The sequence below is a fragment of the Erythranthe guttata genome, chromosome 5 (assembly GCF_056151865.1).
Source record: "Erythranthe guttata isolate IM_541 chromosome 5, IM_541, whole genome shotgun sequence".
Taxonomy (NCBI): domain Eukaryota; kingdom Viridiplantae; phylum Streptophyta; class Magnoliopsida; order Lamiales; family Phrymaceae; genus Erythranthe; species Erythranthe guttata.
The window spans coordinates 18,437,501-18,457,907 of NC_142537.1; the positions used below are offsets into that span (position 1 = coordinate 18,437,501).

A 20,407-nucleotide genomic window follows, 5' to 3' on the forward strand; every position below is an offset into this window, starting at 1 on the left:
CTCTCCGGCGAAGTACCAGAAGATTTCGGCAAACTGAAGAATCTCGAGCTTTTGAATCTCTTTGCAAACGAATTGCACGGTGAATTGCCGCCAAGCATAGGTTTAATCCCAGCCCTGAAGAATTTCCGGTGTTTCAGAAACAATTTGAGCGGCGAATTGCCGTCGGAGATGGGGCTTCACTCAAACCTCGAAGCTTTCGAAGTCTCCGACAACCATTTCACCGGAAACCTACCGGAAAACTTATGCGCCGGCAAGACTCTGTTCGGTGTGGTGGCTTTCAACAACAATTTAACCGGCCAAATTCCGAAATCACTCGCGAATTGCCAAACACTCCGCTCGGTGCAGCTCTACAGCAATAGCTTCTCCGGCGAGGTTCCGCCGGGACTTTGGTCTGCACAAAACATGACCAGTATGATGCTGAGCGACAACTCATTCTCCGGCCAACTTCCGAGTCGGGTCGCCTGGAACTTGACCCGTTTGGAGATCAGCAACAACAAATTCTCCGGCGAAATACCGTCTGACGTGTCATCCTGGGCAAATCTGATTGTGTTCAAAGCAAGTAACAACATCTTCACGGGGCCAATCCCGCAAGGATTAACAAGCCTTCGTCAAATCATCACTTTGGTACTTGATGGAAACTCTCTTTCAGGTGAATTACCATCTGAAATACTCTCATGGAAAAATCTCAATAATTTGAATCTCGCAAGGAATAAATTATCCGGCCCAATCCCACCGAAGTTAGGCTCATTACCCGATCTTCTTGATCTAGACTTATCGGAAAATCAATTTTCCGGTGAAATCCCACCTCAGTTAGGGCAATTGAAGCTCACTTCTCTCAACCTTTCGTCCAATCATCTCACCGGAAAAATCCCAATCGAGTTCGATAATTCAGCTTACCAAAACAGTTTTTTGAACAACCCAAACCTCTGCACCACCAATTCAATCTCCAATCTTCGTAGCTGTTACGCAGGGTTCAACAAAACCAAGAAACTCCCACCGAAATTTCTTGCTGTTATTGTAGTTCTAGTGTTAGCCCTTTTCTTGATCTCTGTCTTGATGACTAAGTATTTAGTTAGAGACTGCAAGAGGAAGAAGCTTAACCGAGATCTTGCAACATGGAAACTAACCTCGTTCCAAAGGCTAGATTTCACCGAGGTTAATATATTGTCTAGTTTGTCCGAAACTAATATGATCGGCTCTGGTGGATCGGGAAAAGTGTACAAAATCGCGGTTGACAGAAACGGTCAACACGTGGCAGTGAAGAGGATCTGGAGCGATAAAAAAGTCGATTATTTGCTCGAGAAGGAGTTTCTGGCGGAGGTCGAAATACTTGGCTCTGTTCGCCATTCCAATATAGTGAAGCTATTGTGCTGCATTGCGAGCGATGATTCGAAGCTTCTTGTTTACGAGTATATGGAGAATCGTAGTCTTGATAAATGGCTTTATGGGAAGAAGAGAGAATTGAGAAATGGTGTTGTGTTGGATTGGGCGGCTAGATTGAGAATTGCGATTGGAGCTGCACAAGGGCTTTGCTATATGCACCATGATTGTACGCCTGCGATAATTCACCGTGACGTGAAATCGAGCAATATTTTGTTGGATTCGGATTTCAGGGCGAAAATAGCGGATTTTGGATTGGCTAAGATTTTGATCAAGAAAGGGGAGGCTAATACTATGTCTGCTGTGGCTGGCTCCTTTGGGTATTTTGCACCAGGTAATCATGTTGAACAAAATATATAACTAAGTATTTTTTCCACTTATAATGCACCTTTATATAGTAAATATCTTATATAGATTTACATTTTACCTAATTGTGGCAACCAAACAAGGTCTAAATATACACTAATCTTCTTGCAGAGTACGCTTACACAACGAAAGTAAACGAGAAAATCGACGTTTACAGCTTCGGAGTGGTGCTATTGGAACTAGTAACCGGTAGAGCACCCAATTGCGGCGATGAACACACAAGCCTAGCGGAGTGGGCGTGGAAGCGCTACGGAGAAGAAGAACCCATCGCCGAAGCAATAGACGAAGAAATAAAAGATCCATTTTATTTGGAAGAAATTATTAGTGTTTTCAAGCTCGGGCTAATGTGCACTAGCCCGTTGCCTACAAGTAGGCCCACCATGAAAGAGGTTACGAAGATTCTTCTCCGATGCAAATCTCTCGACGGAAAAAAGGCGGGAAAAGAGTACGACGTGGCACCACTTCTTGACGAGGATAAGTATATCTCGAGTTACAGGTGTGATTCGAAGAAGTTGATGGATGAAATCGATAACAGTTTGGTGAGCCTTGTGTAATACTAAAATGGTTTTAAGGGAAATGTGATTTTTGGGTACTTTGGTTAGATTTAGGTGTATACTTATAAGTTATAAGAATAGTTAAAATAATGTTTAACTGTATTATGGGAAGGCAGAGTACTTGTAAGCAGAGTCTGAGTACCGATAAACTGTAATTGTATATGTTGTGAGGGAACTGTATTTATGCAAATAAGATCCTATCTTTTTCTTTATTTAGAGTAAATTAGCCCCCCGAGGTAATGTCAAATTACGAAAAAATCTCTCATGTTTGGGTAATTACAACCACCGCTTAATTACAAATCTTCTTACACGTTCAACCTTATGGTGGCAAATTCAACAGAATCTTCTAGATTCCGTGGAATATTCTCTAGATTGTACTCGTTCTGTGCAAAAATGCAGTTTGTGATGCACCACAATCTGATATTTACAACCCAAGAGACACATCTTATGATTATCTTGTTTCAAAATGTGGAGCTCGAATGGGGTAAAACGGTTACAAACTGAAAAATATTGCACAAAAATATTCCACATAATCTAGAAGATTATATTCCACTAAATTTGCCACGCAAACTTGTAAGAAGATTCATTATTGAGGGGTTGGCAGTAATTACCCAAACACGAGTTTTTTTTTTTTCTTTTTTTTTGTAATTTGACTTTACCTCATGGGTAGCCGTCATTTACCCTTATATTTAATATATATATATATATATACACACTTCACTCCACTAAAGAAAATAAAAAAACCACCAAAATCGAGAATATATATCGATCGAAAACAGTACTTACAGAAGCTTGAAGAATATAAACAGAAGCCACCATGTAAAGTTGAGCACAAAAGCAGTTATTACAGCATCAAAAAGGACTTTCATTTTCTTAAGGTGATTTGTAATGTGCATTTCTCCTAGCACACTCCAATATGGTTTTGTCAGCTGTGATGAAGTATGCTGCTATAGAAGCTGTTCATCATCCAAAAAAAATATATATATTAAAAAAATAATCAATATTCATAAATTTTCACAAGGGAAAATATATATAAGCCATAATACCATCCTCGAATAACATATACTCGAAAGGCCATATACCAATCCTTAAAACACAAGAAATAACGTCGGCCAATCGACAGAGCCGGTACATTTTATTATTGATTTCAGCTAGTTATACTACAATTATGAGACGATCAGTCTAAAATGCCGTTAATAAAACACTCTCAATTCCTCGAAGAATCAATTATTCACAAGTAAACATGTCCAAAATATTCTAATTAACGAACTTACCAGCGGATATAATGAGTGCCTGGGCGGTATAGTTGAGATTCGCCTTTGCCCAAGGAATTTTTCGAACAGCTACCAGCTGAAAAATTTCGGCACATTTATAGTTTTACGCGCGTATATAAACGAACTTATAATTAAAATATCTAAGTTCAAATTAAAATACCTTAAACAAAAAGATATCGAATAGGGAAGTGAAAATAGCAACAATCATGAATTCGACCGCACGTAAAACATCAGAGTGAGCGATTCAACTTCACGAGCATTTTATTTATTAACCTTTTAGTTCGGCGATTAATCGATCATTTTCGAATTAATAATAACTTGAACGAAATAATCGGCATTCGATAAATATGAAAAATCGCAATAAACGGAGAAAAATTACGCACGGTAGGTATAGAGGTGGCAACACATGCAACTGCAGCAGCTTTCGCTCCAGCACGAACCCCTTCTGCAAGCCAAAATAAACACCATAGTTTAAGCAAATAATTAATAATTAGTAATCACTAATTAGTATTAGTCTACACTAATTACCTAGAAATGCACTCTCAAAAAAAAAAAAATTTACCTAGAAATGCAAATAAAAAAATTAAACTCAATTAGCGAGTCCTTTTATCAGCAAAAAAAAAAAACCTTGAGTGCACTGCTTAGATCGGAGAATTTTCTCATCTTCAATTGGAGATGCGATCATCAAAGATTTATTTCGATTTGCAAATAAGTCCCTCATTTCTGATGGAATTCCCATTTATCTGATCGGAGATTTTTTGTCTGTTGATTTTTACTTCAGTGAGCTTTTGATGGAAATTGCAGAGTTTCGAGAGAGAAAATTGAAAATTCGAGAAAATCGGTTTGCTCTTATGCGGAGATGCTGACTCGTGCGTTAACTCGGCGGTGAGTCATAAGAAGCGACGAAAATCGCGACTTCAGTTGTATTTGTTGGTGAAGAAGCACGCTTTTGTTTTTTTGTTGCGCGTTCTAAACTTTAATTGGGAAAATTACAGTTTTAATCTCTCAAGTTTGCACCGATGTCACATTTGACCCCTCATATTTCACAAAAAATACATTTAGTCCCTCATGTTACAAAAGTTTAAAATTTTAGTTATTTCCGTAAAATTTCCGTTAGCGCTAGTGGAGTGTGCCTTTCACTGAGTTAACTTATGTAGTAACGGTAAATTTATGGAAATAACCAAAACAGTTAAATTATTAATATGAGGGACTAAATGTATTTTTTATGAACATGAGGGAGCAAAAGAGAAAACCGTACAAACTTAAAGGATGAAAATTGTAATTTTTCCAATTCTAATTCCATGAAAAGGAAAACGCAGTGAAGCAACCCGCCACCTACAACGCCGTCGTTCGCCGCCGCGTTCTTCTCTCGCCCTAATAATCTCCTTCTAAAATCGCCTTCATACCTCCGTACTTTCCAAGGTTCGTGATTATGCTCGTAAAACATGATTTTGACAACTTTTTTATTTATTAACTTGTGAATTTATTTTATAGAAAGCCTAACTGTGCTCCTCCTCCATTGAAAAAATTGAACTGAACTTCAACTATTTTTCTAGGTTTCTTTCTTCAACGATTTCATAAACTGCATATGCGAAGGAGGAATCGTTCCAGCGGTTCGTTGATTTCAATATCCTAATTTTCAAGCATTGATGACGTCATTGATATAAGGGTGATGTTAATATCTTGAAATTTCATTCCAATGTCAAAGCTCCAATCGTTAATAAGAGCTAACCAAACTGGTTTCTTGAGATTGATACTTGGTGGAAGAAATGCCTGCAGTAGTAATAATAATAATAGGTCACACCGTAATCGATTTTCCGAAGAATTTTCGACTATAGCTGAGAAGCTCGAAAAGTTATCCTCCAAAAAACCCTCTCAGTGGATTTTGCTAGAAAAGCTCGAAAAAGCTCTGAAGGAGCACCAATTGGATGAAGCATGGAAAACTTACCAAGATTTCAAGCTCGTTTACGGTTACCCCGAACAGCTATTTATTTCTAATCTGATAACGGAGTTTTCGTATACATCAGATTCCAAATACCTCCGTCGAGCTTCCGATTTAGCTCTCTCGATTTCGAGAGAGAAGTCGGTTTTACTCAGGCACGATGTTATGACGAAGCTTGTCCTTTCTTTGTCGAGGGCTCAAATTCCTGTTCCTGCTTCGAACATTCTCCGAATAATGCTGGACAAGAATAGTTTACCTTCGTTGGAGGTTTTAAGAATGGTGTTTCTGCATTTGGTCAAGACGGAAACTGGGTCGTATTTAGCGTCGAATATCTTGGAGGAAATTTGTTACTGTTTTCAGAAACTAAGTGTCAAGAAATCTTGTCAGCTGACGAAGCCCGATGTCACGATTTTTTACCTCGTTCTTGATTCATGTGTGAGATTTGGAAATTCTTTAAAAGGTCAGCAAATTATGGAGCTGATGTCAATTACAGGAGTTACAGCCGATGCGGACACAGCTGTCATTATTGCTCGTGTACATGAAATGAATGGCACGAGGGATGAGTTGAAGAAATTCAAAGACTATATTGATGCAGTTCCGGTTACTTTATCTCGTCACTATCAGCAGTTTTACGACCGTTTGATTTGCTTGCATTTCAAGTTCAACGATATCGACAGTGTGTCTGCACTCTTGCTGGAGCTGTCTGGAAATCGCGAACCGAACCCTTCTCCGAGAGAACAAAAGGGATATTGCACTGTCTCGATTGGATCGGACAAAATCAAAATGGGGTTAAAACTGCAGTTTTTACCCCAGCAATTACAGAAGGATTTTGTGTATAAAGTGGACAGTAAAAACGAGCTTGTCTTGTACAAGAACGGGAAATTTGTTCTGAGTAATAATGGGTTGGCAAAGCTCGTTATTGGGTACAAGAGATGTGGGAGAATTAGCGATCTCTCGAAACTTCTTATTAGCATTCAGAGTATGCTAAGTTCACCGCATAATAACAGTTCGTGTTCAGATGTAATCGACGCTTGTATTTACATGGGATGGCTTGAAACTGCTCACGATCTTTTAGAGGATTTTGAATCGGAGAAGTACAGTGTGAGGGAAAGTTCGTATAAATACCTGTTGACTTGTTATTACAAGGAAAATATGCCGAGGGAAGCAGAAGGACTATTAAGACAAATCAAGAAAGTTGGCATCGATATAAATTTTTCTGATGATACGAAAGAGACTGCAGTATCGAAATCAGATTTAGCCAACTCTATAATCCAAAATATGAGAGAAGAGGAAAAAGCAACTTCCGTTTTGGTTCATGAGTACAATTCCTCTCTATACTTCTTCACAAAGGCGAAAATGATCGAAGACGCAACACAGACGTACCGCAAAATGCATAAGATGAAAATCCAGGCTAACGCTTCGACTTTTTTCCATATGATTTGTGGGTACAGTTCATTGGGAATGTATCGTGAAATCACGAGCTTGTGGGGCGACATCAAAAGGTCCATGGTGAATAATCGGAATACGGTATATAACATAGATTTGTACGAGTTGTTGCTTCTGAATTTTATTCGGGGAGGATATTTCGAGAGGGTTATGGAGGTGATTGGATTCATGATCAAGAACGGTATGTTCTTGGATAAGTGGAGCTATAAAACCGAGTTCTTGAAATTTCACAGGGATCTTTATCGGACTTTAACCGAATCTGATGCTAAAGACGAGACTCAAAGCAAGAGGATCGAGCATGTTCAGGCATTCCGGAAATTGGTCGGAATAAGTTGAAGCAATCTGATAAGAGCTTCTCTCAGTGATTTTATTATGTGGTCATATTTTGTCTAAGTTAAGGGGATTGTTTTTTCACTTGATGCAACTCCAAAGAGAAAAAAACATGAAGTCAACTTTTCTCATTCCTTTGCTCATAATCAAGGTAAGCATGGCTCTCATCTTTATTTTTATTTTCCTCCTCTGAAATTGTTGTTTCCCTTTAATTTGTTTATATGCATTACTGTACGATAAACGGTTTCTGGGTTAATCGTTCGATTTGGTGAACTTTGAAGCGTTCAACACAAATGACCAACTTGTAGTAGATACTAAACTGTTGAAAACCCAATAGAGATTTTTGCCTGTTCAATATGTCCAAAGTCCAAAACATAAGCTCGCCACACTAAAAAACGTGTTACTCATTAATTCACGTCGAGCTCTAAATTCGCGAACATCTAATAATCTTTTCCATATATGCACAAACAAGAAACCACTCCAGAGAAAGGAACACGAAAAACACGAACGAACTTTCCCAAAATTGAGAGCTTAAAACCAAACAAGGGAAAAAAAAATAGAGGAAAAAAAAAATTGAACCCACACGAGAAATATGCACAAGAAGCTCAAATACGCCTACAAAATATTCGGTAGTTGAGAATCCAATCTCTGCTGCAATTCTTTGATCTTCACCGACAGCTCACACTTCTGCTCCTTGTAGCTTAGAAGCAAGTAGTCTTTCCCATCAATCAGCTCTTTCAACTCACTGACTTCCCTCTTCAACATTTCTATCTTTTCCCCCGACAAAGAAGACTCCAAATTGCTTTCAACTTCCGGATATCCATTCGAATGACCGTTTCGCCCCTCGGGGGGCCAAATCGGAACCGAAGGGGGCGACTTATCAACATGTCCGACACAGTGATCTGCAATTGCTTTTCTCAATCTCTGAATTTCCCTTTCCGAATCGAACAAATCCCTGTTTGCAGAATCGAGGAGCGCTTGCTGGTGCGAAGAGTGCGAAAGCTGCATGCTGAGGGAGTTTTGGAGTTCGGCAATTTGGTCCTGCATTTCGAGTACCATGTCGTCTCTTCTCTTCAACTGCTGTCGCAGCTTGTGTATGACCTCGCGTTTGCTGAAGATGTCTGAACCTGCTTCCGATACGCATGGCGACTCGGAGCTGTTTGATTGGTGGAAAGGTTTGTGGGGCAGCTCTAGGCGGTCGGGGGAAGATGACCACATCACACCGTTGTTGTCTTTGTTGAACTCGGAAGTTGGGACACTTACGAGTGGGAGAACCATTTCGGATTCTGACATATGTTGGCTGTTGCAGTGCTGTTTGATATCCGCTGCATTTCTGGACGCTGTTTTGATGAGGGCAGATATCAGTGTATAATCAGAAGAGATTGTAAGAGAATACATCTTCGATGTCATGCAAAAGCTTGAAAAAAGGGGTAAAAACCGAGTTATGCGTTCTGGTGGGATATCCATTATATTCATTTTGTAACATCCTATTAAGATATCCATTTCTCTAAATCTAATTTGAACCACATTTAATAGTCAATACTGCCTCCTTTCCATAGTATTCGTCACTTTGGAGATTTTGTTTTTTCAAATTATTTATCACTTAGAATTCCAGTGAAGCATTTATTATACATTTCTCAATTCTGCCCTTACTATTCTTAATTTATTGAGAGATAATTAATGGTGAAACAATTAAAGAGAGGGGGTCTCTTACTCACTTTATCAGGTTTTTAATTTTATTAGTTTTCTTAATACGTGTGCATTAGCCTAAAACGACAAATAAAATGGGAAAGAGGGAGTAGCATTAGCCTAGTAGTGAAAACATTTGCTTTACAAAGCATGGTTTCTTCACAACAGAAAGTGTAAACTGAAAACGGTATTTATTCTACAAGACGGAGACGGACAGAAAAATCATGAAGGAAAATCCAATTGGATTATGAAACATACACACAAATATCTAAGGAAAAAACTGGAGAAGTTAAATTTGTTACTCAAATTATCTAAAGGCGCCCATATTACGAGGACCAAGACTTTATACCTGGATAATGGTTGTAGCAACCATCTTCATCTTGGGGAAAACAACAACCATTAGAATGCAAATGGCAACTCCCCGACTTCTTTCGATCATCAGCAGATTTCCCATTTGCTGCAATTAGAAAACAACTCTCAAATAGTATAGACAAAATTCCAGAATAAGTCCACATCAGCATGCATTGCACACCTTTCAGATTTTTGCTATTATTGTCCACTTGTTTAGCATCAAAGACCTGCTTAAGCTTATAACCGAGGCGAATTGACAATGTACTCAGCAAAGCACTCCCTGCAATAAGCATCCAGTTGTTCCCCTCCCCCTGAGGATTTCTCGACCTCCTCGGTGCCTCGTTGGTTCTTGGCTTCATTATGGAAGCTATTGAAGTATATCCCTACATTTAAACACATAATACAAATATTACAGAGAAAATATCTCAAAAAGCAAATGCTCTACGTTTCAAATGGCTAACGAATTTTCGATATGTATATCTAATAAGTTAAGCAATGTCTCTCAAACAACAAGTATACAGAAATAAGGTCAACAAATCTGCATCGACGCATATAAATAGATTATCATGTATGCTTATATGCAACTAAATTCTTAGTGGATGAATTTATATAGGTCCACGCTGAGTCACCTCATTACTTGAGAAGCGTCGGGGATGCAGATTTAATCTCACCTTATTATTTGGGAAGCATTAGGAATGCAGATTACATCTCACCTTATCATTCATACTACATACAGATTAAGTGTTCTGGCTTCCCTGGCTACTCTAAGCTCTTAATTAAAACTACGAGTATATTAAGTTTTAGCCTTAAATCACGAATTCAACAATGTTCGGCTACTGAAATATCAGCTTGATAATACACACCAAAATATATTTTTTTTCATAGAAATTGATAAATACAGAACATAGCATTACTTGAAAGCCCCGCACTTAGCTATGCCATCCGTAATGTTCCCACAATTATTGAAATATTTTACCAAATTATTGAAAAATGAAGCCAAATTCACCTGCAAAATGTAGTGAATAATCCTAAGAATAAATTCAATCCACAGTTTCATCGTAGCTTCAAAATATAGCTGCCACATCCTCCTATTTGGTTCTCAAGCAAACAACACACACACACACACACACACACACACACAAATTACAAATAAACATAAATAATAAGCTCCGATTCAGATGAAAATGGCGAAAGCTAGATCAACAAACAGATAAAAAAAATTGTAGGAAAAAATACCACAGTCACAAAGCAAAAACCCAAGTATACAACGGGTATATACGAGAGAATAAAATTACCTGAGTTTACACCGAGCTCTCAAAATATCTCACAGAACTGCCATTTCAGTCAGCTCAGATATGAAATACTTTCAGTGGCAATTCACGGATGAATTAATCTCAATAGCGGAGGAGGAAACCAGAACCATACGGCGGTGCTACAATGATTCGCCGACGGCGGCGATGGAGAGGAGCTGGGGAATGGGACCTAGGGCTTTCTTAATTCACGGGAATACTTTCTTCTAATTTTAGTGAAAATATTATTACTATTATTAGTAATAATATCATAAATTAATTAAATTGTGGAAAAAGTGCTCACGTGTAGTGTAGAACTACTTATCAAGTAAAGTATTATTGGACAAAACACACCGGTTACTAATTTGATGAATAATCATATTAAATTTTACTTTTTTTTTTTTTTTTTTTTACTTTCAATAGCATGGCAGGAATTGAATTTGTGATGGGGATCTTGCAATTTTAACATACGTCATTTTTATGGAATTTTAACATAATTTATTCAAATTTTCAATGTTGGACTATGGAAAAATTACAGGTTTCATCCCTCAAGTTTGCATTGATTTCATATTTGGTCCTCATATTTTCAAAATAACACATTTGATTCAATAATTTAACATTTTTTGTCATTTTCATCATTTTCGTCAATTTACCGGTAGTTCGTCAGTTAAGGAAGTCATCGACATACTCTTGATTCTATTAGCACTAACGAAAAATTGACCGGAACGACTAAAAATGTTGAATTTTTAAAGCAAAAGGGACCAAACGTGTTTTATATGAATGCAAACTTGAGGGATGCAAACTGTAGTTTACGCGTGGACTGTGTGTGTGTGAGAGAGAATGAAAGATTATAATACAAGTCTAACATGAAATAAACTCAATTCTTATGTCAATAATAAAATTAAATCAACAATTTGGGAAATGTTATTACAATTCAAACACTGCTAAAATATATATAAAAGAGGGTGCAGATTCACACCTAACTTTCCTCTAATAACAAAACCAGTACCAAATCCAATAATGAGAACTAAATTAACCAATTAACAATTTATCCCACTATATGAAGTAAAGTACATATCCCTAAAAAAGTTAAATATCTAATTCCCAGAAAAGGGAGAAAAAAAAAAAAAGAACAAATAACAAACCATGTTGTCCCATTTAAGTTATTTAAGTTCTTTACATGTTCGAAAAATTATATAAGAATTACATATTTAACTACTCTTCGTATTTCTAGTGGTATACTCCGGGGAGGTACACTACACATTCAACGGGCAGACCCGAAAAATCAAAATAAATCTAATTATCTAATTCGGATGCGATTATCATTCCCCCGACTATCACTCTCAACAGCTGCACAGATTCAAAAAGTCCAACAAAGTCGAGTACAGCAGATCAAGAGACAAATATCCCAAGAATTTTCTGGTTTCCGATTCAAAATTGGACGTGTATGAATGAAGTTTGTGTTCTTCGATGAATCCGTTATCTATAGTGAGCCACCAAGAGATGCATCCCTGAGTATCTTCAGGGTCTACATGAGCCACGAGTCGGACTATTTCACCCTGCTCCAGCTCGAAAGCAAGTGATAAGAAGTCTCTCGTTGCTTTTATACCAACAGTAAGTGATTCCTCATGTAGCCACTGGATTATTTGACTAGCAACCTGATTCATGAAAATAAAAAAGTAAAATAAATCGACAATATTAATTTAAGAATATGCATTTAGCAGTAATTATACTACCTAAAATGTAACAAATGCATAGGCTATGCGTTATATAAGCCTTGTGTTGATGTATGAAGAAAAATTTCCTTTTATGAATTTTAACCAAATAGCTTCCCTATAAACGAGGAAATACGAGCATGACCAGTTCCAAAGCAAACTTATTCTGTTTCTCAAAGGGAAGATGGGACATATAGATATTTAATATTTTGAAATTATAAATTAATTTACATTGGATCAAGATTCCGCTGTCGTACATAAATATTGAGCATGGCACATGTGCTCGTTATTTATCATCTCTTAACATATCCCAACTTATTCCCAGTTTATACCTCTAATTCATGCATGCACATGTCTTCATCTTCCACAAATAATTAGTGAAAATACAGTATTAAAATTATTATTCGTTAGTATCTATTTATATATTCATCCATTCTTACTCTACTACTCTAATTTATATTATTACTTTCATTTTAAAAATATTAAGCTCTTTTCACACTAAAATCCTAAATAAACTTTCTTATTAGTGAAACTGTGAAAGTACAATATTTAAATTATTATTCGTTAGTATCTATTTATATATTCATCCATTCTTACTCTACTACTCTAATTTATTTCTAACTTTCATTTTAAAATATTAAGCTCTTTCCACACTAAAATCCTAAATAAACTTTCTTTTCGCAAACTAATAATTACTCAAGATATAATCTATTTTTTTATATTTTTTAATTCAATATTTAAAAATGTACTTTCTTATTGACGAGCTTGAGCTTGTAGCTTGAAGCTCAACAAAATCAAGCTCTAGATCGATTTTTCTTCTGAGCTAAAGCACATAATATTGTACTCAACTCATTTACCCCACCCTCACACTATGCGTTATGGAGGAAAAGATGCCTCAAACATGCAGTAATAATCTCTATTTAAATTGACTAACAAAAAAAGGCATAATTTCGAACCTGCTGCAGGAGTATTATAGGAAGATCTGCCAAGTCACTGTCATATCCATTAATAGAAGAAACGCCGTCAGCCTTCCCTTTGAATAGGCCAACAACACTAGGAGCACCTTCGCCTTCTACACTAATGGAATCGTCAATGACCACCACCTTAGTCCAGAACTGAGATCTTACAGTCTTGATAGTGCCGCCGCCAGATGTCTGAATTTGTCTACCTGCGTGAAGGATGGATTGAGGAATCTTCATCGAAAGCGTCCATGAAGATGTCCGAGAATTCCAAGTCGGGTGAGAAATCAAGCGTACATAAGGCGTCCTGTAAACCTTCAAGTGCAGAAAAAAACATAAAAGATGAAGTCCGTCTGGCATAAACATAACCCAACTTAGAGAATTTTAGCAGTTTCGTATACAGCATACCAGATTTTCCAGCAAGGATAGAACTTTATTTGAGAAGATTCTGTGAGCAATCGACATGCAAAAATGACCTAGAATGTTCGAATTGTCCTTAAGTGGCTGGCCAGGAATTTGACTTCTTGATGAAGTCATGGCTTTGTTTTTAGCTTTCACAAATGCATATTCATGAAATACTTGTCGCAAATAAATCTCGAAACCGAGTTGATTTGGGATCCCAAATTTCTTTGCTCTGTCAATTCCTTCTCCCAACTTCGCTCCACCTTCCACAGGTACATATGATGACTCGGTAGTATCTCTGTCAGAAGTACCAACTGTCTGATCATCTTCATCAGATGGTACAAGTGAGATGGAAACTGATGATCCTTGACCAATGCTTAAGCGTAAATAATTTTCTTTTATACCAGTCAGATTCACACGCAACGACGGGTTACATGCTTCACGGTTTACCAAATCGAACACCTGGAGCACCAAAACTATGAATAAGAAGTTTCATATAGACAAACATGCTGCAAATGTCATCATCATTGCATATATATTGCTAAAAAATAGATGTAATAAGGAAAATACAAAATAAGGCCTCGTTTGGTTGGGGAGATTAAGATTAATTAAATAATAGGACTTTATTTGAAGTTTGGTAAACCCAATAATTTCTCAGTCGACTTGGAAATATTATTTTATCCTGGCCTATCTTGCCTTTCAGGGAGATAATTTATTTGACATCCCATGGTCCAATAAGACAATTGGGTTTTCAATCTTGGTTAATCTTATCTTAGGAACCAAACGAGGCCAATGGAGAGAAGAACTAAGAGCAATTTGTACCTGTTCATCATGTATAGCTCGATGAACTTCACGGAGAGTTAAATGCATTTCCTTCACACGTTCGTCGTCGTTAGCATGATCCTTTGCGGGTCCCTTAAAAGAATCCTTCGTCATGTCTGGTGTCTTAGTCTCACCAAATTTTCTCAAATTATAAGCAGAATTAAATCCAAGAAACTCAAATTGAAGAGTGTGGCAAGACTTTCGAGGCAAATTCACTGTGAGCATTCCAGCTGCATCGTGCTCAACAGGAATTGTAGACATTGATGGGCGAAATACAGCAGCTGAATTGTATAATGAATTGTCGAATAAATCGATATAGAAGCCTTCGTTGCCAGATGCAGCTGCCACCAATCGATGTTGTTTAATTTTCCAATTTTGCTGCAATCTATATTCCATAAGAAAATGAAGTAATATGATTAACATCGCAGAGTGGCTAAGCAATTTACCTACTGTTACAAACAAAACCTCTGAGTTCCTCGGGAGTTGAAAAACTTACCTAATAAGCGCACCATAAAATCTAGCTTCTCTTGCTATTTGCTCTTCCAATGCTTTTGCAGATTGCTTGAAATATTTTCCAAGACTCTGCAAATTAACACAAGATCTTAGCCATACTGCGGCATTTAAATCTGAAAAAAAATAGGAATCAAGAGGAAATTTACACTATCGGTCTCAGCAACCGAATAATACACAGAACATAGTTCAACAATATAGAATTCATGTTTATCCTGAAAATATTTATCGGTAATGATGAAGACCAAAATCAACATGACCTCCGGGCTAGAAAGATTAAAAGCATACCCGGAAACACTGTAGCTTGGTTGCTGTAGACACAGCAAGGTCAGATAAATGCTCATTCGGTAATGGCTTTGGTCTCGTCATGCCTGCAACTGTCACAGCATCATTTGTCTCTACCTGTATGTGGAACATTAAAGCAATGCAAAGTGAATTATTTTTTGTATTTTCTTTCAAACCCTCTGCTCATAATAACCCATTGTTTTACCTTAGCAATAACACACACACACTACCATGAATATGGTGCAACTACAGAGATATTACCATGAGACTAAGCACAATCATGATTTCTCTTGCAATTGATAGTCTTCTTGATCTGCTTTCTCAAATTCTTAGAGGAAACTTCAATGTGTGCATTATGTGCATATATGGAGATGCTCACTCTATAGTACTGCTATATAACATAACATTTTTAAACCCCCATATTAGAAGCTTCAATTGAGCATTTTCATGAATCATTGAATTTATTAACATGAATCACACACAAAGCAAAACCCGACTCTTGAACTGCAACTATAGATTAACGCATTATGTATACATCAACTCAGACTCACATAAACACAAGTCAAGTCAACAAGATCCTTCTAAATACACAATAACAATAAGATAAACAGATAGTGCTATAAAAAGTGAAGAACTCGAGTATTTTACCGTGTTTATGAGATCGATAATGACAGAGAGCTCTTGGTGAGCCAATTGCAGGTTCTCTACTAAACTCTTCCATTGCCATTGCTGCTGATTGGTTGATGTACTCTCCTTAGCAGTTGCACCATCTGTCTTCCGCTTCTTACTAGGATCCTCTCTCTCAACCGCCCATGCAAAGTCTATTCTCCTTATCAAGTTCACTCTCTTCTCATCATAATCCACATCACTGCCACAGAAATAAGCACCAGCATCACATCAGCCACCTGTACAATAATTTTACATTTTCTGTATAGAATGAGAAAAGTAAGTGAGCGAGACTTACGAGGGGAAGCGTTCAGAGCCAAATTCCTCTATGGATTCTAGCCTTTTAATGGGAAGTTTGTCAAGTGAGATTTCAAGATTCCCGTCCATTTTTTCTTGCTAGATTTTCCAAGGAAATTTACCACAATAGCTGTGAATGGGATCCAAGTATACAGAGAGAGAGAGTAGTCTAGAAGCGAATACTGGAAATTTTGGACAATCTTTTATTGAAGATCACATCTAATTGAATATAGCCGATAAATTCAGAGCACCCTGTGTAACATAGACACGATATTAGAAAAATTAAAATACAAAACAATAAATAAAGAAAGACGATGGAAATGGGTAGAGATGTTAAAAGTTAGTGCATGGAAGGAAAACTAATTTGTATCCCTAATTATGCAACTCATATGAAACAATGCAATTTATAATTATTTGTGAATTTATTTAGATGGGTGTCTCGATATACACACAGGGATAAGAAAGAGATAAATGTCGAAGGGTGGTCGTCGTGGTGAGCTGCCAACAATCTGATGCAGCAGCATGTTCAAGGTTGTGTCGTAGTCTACATTTTAGATCAAAGGTAAAACTCGGCAAGGTCTAGTTTATTATTCCAAACGTTCTCTAATTTTAACCATGTCTACTATCAATTGCGTGCTCCTAAAAGTTGTGAGTAAGCAGTACTATTCCTCTAATTAGTTTCCTCTTAATTCTCTATTAACAAATTTGTTACTTTCTTTACTTAGTGAGAACGTGAGCTGGAGCAAAATCTTGCTAACTACTGCATCACAATCACATTTTACGTGTGGAACTTAAGACTTTGAACGGGCAAGTGGTTAAAATGCTTCTTCAATTTAGCCATAGTTTCAAGTTAGAATTTGATAATTGAGATAATATTTGCATAAACACCATAAATTCATAACATAGCATTACTACAATAAGCATCCAGTTGTTGCCCTCCCCCTGAGGATTTCTCGACCTCCTCGGTGCATACAAATATTACAGAGAAAATATCTCAAAAAAGCAAATGGTCTACGTTTCAAATGACTAAGGAATTTTCGATATGTATTATCTAATAAGTTAAGCAATGTCACTCAAATAACAAGTATAAAGAAATGACTTCATCAAATCTGCATCGACGCATATAAATAGATTATCATGTATACTTATACGCAACTAAATTCTGAGTGAATGAATTTATATAGGTCCACGCTGAGTCAGCTCATTATTTGAGAAGCGTCGGGGATGCAGATTAAATCTCACCTTATTATTTGAAAGGCATTACGGATGCAGATTACATCTCACCTTATCATTCATACGACATACAGATTAAGTGTTCTGGCTTCCCTGGCCACTCTAAGCTCTTAATTTAAACTACGAGTATATTAAGTTTTAGCCTTAAATCACAAATTCACAATGTTCGACTGCTGAAATATCAGCTTGATAATACACACCAAAATATATTTTTTTCATAGAAATTGAAATATACAGAACATAGCATTACTCAAAAACCCAAAAGCCCCGCACTTAGCTATGCCATCCGTAATGTTCCCACAATTATTGAAATATTTTACCAAAATTTCTTCACATCAAATGAAAATGAAAACAAATTAACCTGCAAAATGTAGAGAATAATCCTAAAAAATAAATTCAATCCACAGTTTCACCATAGGTTCAAAATATAGCTGCCACATCCTCCTATTTGGTCCTCAAGCAAACAACACACACACAAAAATACAAATAACATAAACAATAAGCTCCGATTCAGATGAAAATGGCGAAAGCTAGATCAACAAACAGAATAAAAAATTGTAGGAAAAAGTACCACAGTCACAAAGCAAAAACACAAGTATACAACGGTAAGATAGGAGAGAAGAAAATTACCTGAGTTTACACCGAGCTCTCAAAATATCTCACAGAACTGCCATTTCAGTTAGCCCAGATATGAAAATACTCTCAGTGGCAATTCACGGATGAATTAATCTCAATAGCGGAGGAGGAAACCAGAACCATAGATTCTAAAAGCGAGTAAGATAAGGGTGCATACGGCGGTGCTACAATGATTCGCCGACGCCGGCGATGGAGAGGAGCTCGGGAATGGAACCTAGGGCTTTCCTACTTCACGGGAATACTTTGTTCTAATTTTAGTGAAAATATTATTACTATTATTAGGAGTTAAATGCAAAAACCTCCCATGTGTAATTCCTAAAGGCCAAAAAAACACCTGGGAAAAAAATAAGTCACCAAAACCCCCCTAAGAAGTGTTCAATGAAGCACACTCGATCCTTTTTTATTTTTGTTCGTTGACCGCTCGCGAAAAGATAAAAAGGCCCTCCAGATAAATATGTTCAATCTCTAGAATTTTATGACTCAAATGAAATTTTCAAAATTTTTCAATTCAGTCCCTAACACTTTCAATTTAGTCCTCTTCTCCAATTGAAAAAAAATTACAGCAACGCACACTTCGATTTTAATTTCTCAGCTCATACCTCACATAGACACGCCTCACCCACTCAACTCTCACTCAGCGGCGGCTGCAGCGGCAGCTGCGTTTGAGAGGATTTTGCGATGGGCTTTGCTATTCGTCGGAGAATTCGGCGAAGTGGAGCTCGCCGGACCTCTAATTGGCGGCGACTTTGGAGGAGATCTGAACTCGCGGCGGCGGCGGCGGTCGCTGGGCAACGTCGGAGAAGAAGATGGGCGAAGAAGATGAATTTGGGGTCGGGGTGAGTTTGACGGAGAAGGAATTCCAATTTTTTTTATTTTTTTTTTGTTTTGTTGTTTTTTAATTAATTTATTTATATTAAGTAATTGTTTTTTTTTATTTTTATTTTTTTAAAATGGAACAAGAAAACTAAGAGAGATTTAGAGGGGCACTTGTGTCTTTTCACACAAAAATTCGCACAAGCAGTCGCATTGGAAGTGCATGAATGATACGAACGAAATAGAAGGGAGTGTATGACTTTAACTACTAATCAACATGGGGTTTTAGTCACTTAATTTTACCAGGGGTTTTTTTGACCTTTAGGAAAATCAAAGGGGGTGATTTTGCATTTAACTCCTATTATTAGTAATAATATCGTAAATTAATTAAAGGGTTAAATACAAAAACACCCATGTACTATCAATTTTGTATCATACACCCCCTTGTACTACACATAAATACAAAAACCCCCATCACATTACATTTTTTTCTAAAATATGACAAAAATACCCCTACTCAAGCATATATATATATATATATATATATATATATATATATATATATATATATATATATATACACACACGTGTAGAGCACCGCACAAAGCGCGGTGTCGGGTGCCTCGGGTGAATACAAGAACTTATCGTATTATGTATTTTCGACATACTTTCATATATCGATTTTTAGGCTGCATTTTTTTTATCCTTTTTTTACGATTAGGTAAAATTTGTGTCGAATGTGGTGATGGGAAGTGACGATTTGAAGTTGTCTACGGAGGGTGGTGTGGGGTCCACTCCCTTAGAAACAAGGGAATTTGCTGGTGCACAAATGATTGTCAAAATACAAACTCGTTTATGTGTTAACAAAAGCTGATTAATCAGGAGTTAATTTTCTTCCTTCCGTTAAAGGCTACCTGAATGACGGCGTGCGATGCGAAATAGGTATATAATATAGGGAACAAAAATCGTAAACATTGATCGATTTGTTGATATTTAAGATTTATTTTAACATTTGAACCGACATAGATATGAATGAATTGAATCGTAAATCATAAGGTTTTATGCTCGGTATTGCGAATTTTCGTAAATGTAGCGGATATTTTGGATATTGAAAGAGAGATCCACTTTGTGGTCAAATTTGCAATTTGGGTGGAGCGGATAGGAAGATGGAGTAAGTATAATTGTGATTCTGCAATTTTCAGAACTGTTTGAGCCACGGAGGTGGATTTTTTGAAATTACAAATTGACCTCCACTTGGGGGCATTTCCGGTTTAAGGACCAAAATTAAAAATGATGTATAATATAGGGACAAAAATGTAATTATCACAAGTTTATTATAAATAATATAATAAATTAAAATTTTCATAAATCGTAAATCGTAAAATTTAATCGATTTGTTGATATTTAAGATTTATTTTAACATTTGAATTGACTTAGGTATGAACGAA

The 20,407-nt window shown here is 36.9% G+C and overlaps 5 protein-coding genes across 7 annotated transcripts in view; 2 read left to right on the forward strand and 3 right to left on the reverse strand.

The window, feature by feature from the left end:
• The window catches only part of LOC105967204 (kinase family with leucine-rich repeat domain-containing protein), a 3,536-nt gene extending 1,024 nt beyond the window's left edge, over positions 1-2,512 (forward strand). Inside the window, exons 1-2 of the mRNA XM_012991798.2 lie at positions 1-1,714; positions 1,858-2,512. The exon at positions 1-1,714 is cut by the window's left edge and continues 1,024 nt beyond it. Of these exons, the coding sequence (XP_012847252.2) occupies positions 1-1,714; positions 1,858-2,300 (2,157 nt within the window). The 3' untranslated portion in view covers positions 2,301-2,512. The remainder of the gene's footprint in view (positions 1,715-1,857) is intronic.
• A 525-nt stretch (positions 2,513-3,037) lies between these two features.
• LOC105967071 (early nodulin-93-like) lies at positions 3,038-4,343 on the reverse strand. Its single transcript, XM_012991634.2, has 4 exons — positions 4,202-4,343; positions 3,958-4,019; positions 3,575-3,650; positions 3,038-3,256 (listed from the first exon to the last, which is right to left on the reverse strand). The coding sequence occupies exons 1-4, from the start codon at positions 4,311-4,313 to the stop codon at positions 3,174-3,176; spliced, it is 333 nt and encodes a 110-aa protein (XP_012847088.1). The 5' UTR covers positions 4,314-4,343; the 3' UTR covers positions 3,038-3,173.
• Positions 4,160-7,568, forward strand: LOC105967152 (Pentatricopeptide repeat (PPR) superfamily protein). 2 transcript variants are annotated; one of them, XM_088818174.1, is made up of 3 exons: positions 4,160-4,696; positions 4,782-4,996; positions 5,069-7,568. In XM_088818174.1, exon 3 carries the CDS (start codon positions 5,274-5,276, stop codon positions 7,296-7,298), a length of 2,025 nt encoding a protein of 674 aa, XP_088674300.1. In that variant the 5' UTR covers positions 4,160-4,696; positions 4,782-4,996; positions 5,069-5,273; the 3' UTR covers positions 7,299-7,568. The 2 variants fall into 2 exon arrangements, with proteins under 2 accessions (XP_088674300.1, XP_012847188.2); XM_012991734.2 differs by lacking the exon at positions 4,160-4,696 and having other exon boundaries at positions 4,840-4,996; positions 5,171-7,568.
• Positions 7,569-7,667: 99 nt separating this feature from the next.
• LOC105967153 (uncharacterized) lies at positions 7,668-18,158 on the reverse strand. Of its 2 annotated transcripts, none has more exons than XM_088818175.1 (4): positions 18,141-18,158; positions 9,514-9,715; positions 9,331-9,438; positions 7,668-8,632 (listed from the first exon to the last, which is right to left on the reverse strand). In XM_088818175.1, exons 2-4 carry the CDS (start codon positions 9,689-9,691, stop codon positions 7,908-7,910), a joined length of 1,011 nt encoding a protein of 336 aa, XP_088674301.1. In that variant the 5' UTR covers positions 9,692-9,715; positions 18,141-18,158; the 3' UTR covers positions 7,668-7,907. The 2 variants fall into 2 exon arrangements, with proteins under 2 accessions (XP_088674301.1, XP_012847189.2); XM_012991735.2 differs by lacking the exon at positions 18,141-18,158 and adding an exon at positions 10,628-11,103.
• On the reverse strand, positions 11,635-19,017 carry LOC105967156 (RNA polymerase II transcription mediator). The gene is made up of 9 exons (XM_012991738.2): positions 18,141-19,017; positions 16,279-16,529; positions 15,963-16,182; positions 15,318-15,431; positions 15,016-15,101; positions 14,520-14,904; positions 13,704-14,159; positions 13,293-13,610; positions 11,635-12,279 (listed from the first exon to the last, which is right to left on the reverse strand). The coding sequence occupies exons 2-9, from the start codon at positions 16,365-16,367 to the stop codon at positions 11,965-11,967; spliced, it is 1,983 nt and encodes a 660-aa protein (XP_012847192.2). The 5' UTR covers positions 16,368-16,529; positions 18,141-19,017; the 3' UTR covers positions 11,635-11,964.
• Positions 19,018-20,407: the final 1,390 nt, after the last annotated feature.

What these genes read in the sequence shown, in the direction of transcription:
- LOC105967153 (XM_088818175.1), bottom strand. Translation starts at nt 9,691, where the DNA reads ATGAAGCCAAGAACCAACGAGGCACCGAGGAGGTCGAGAAATCCTCAG. An exon ending in TAATAGCAAAAATCTGAAAG is followed by an intron (nt 9,439 to 9,513) that starts GTGTGCAATGCA and finishes TTCTAATTGCAG; the next exon opens with CAAATGGGAAATCTGCTGAT. An exon ending in TTGCTACAACCATTATCCAG is followed by an intron (nt 8,633 to 9,330) that starts GTATAAAGTCTT and finishes TCATCAAAACAG; the next exon opens with CGTCCAGAAATGCAGCGGAT.
- LOC105967071 (XM_012991634.2), bottom strand. Translation starts at nt 4,313, where the DNA reads ATGGGAATTCCATCAGAAATGAGGGACTTATTTGCAAATCGAAATAAA. An exon ending in ATCTAAGCAGTGCACTCAAG is followed by an intron (nt 4,020 to 4,201) that starts GTTTTTTTTTTT and finishes TTTGGCTTGCAG; the next exon opens with AAGGGGTTCGTGCTGGAGCG. An exon ending in TTGCCACCTCTATACCTACC is followed by an intron (nt 3,651 to 3,957) that starts GTGCGTAATTTT and finishes GAAATTTTTCAG; the next exon opens with CTGGTAGCTGTTCGAAAAAT.
- LOC105967152 (XM_088818174.1), top strand. Translation starts at nt 5,274, where the DNA reads ATGTCAAAGCTCCAATCGTTAATAAGAGCTAACCAAACTGGTTTCTTG.
- LOC105967156 (XM_012991738.2), bottom strand. Translation starts at nt 16,367, where the DNA reads ATGGACGGGAATCTTGAAATCTCACTTGACAAACTTCCCATTAAAAGG. An exon ending in GGCTCTGAACGCTTCCCCTC is followed by an intron (nt 16,183 to 16,278) that starts GTAAGTCTCGCT and finishes TTTCTGTGGCAG; the next exon opens with TGATGTGGATTATGATGAGA. An exon ending in CTATAATACTCCTGCAGCAG is followed by an intron (nt 12,280 to 13,292) that starts GTTCGAAATTAT and finishes TTCATGAATCAG; the next exon opens with GTTGCTAGTCAAATAATCCA.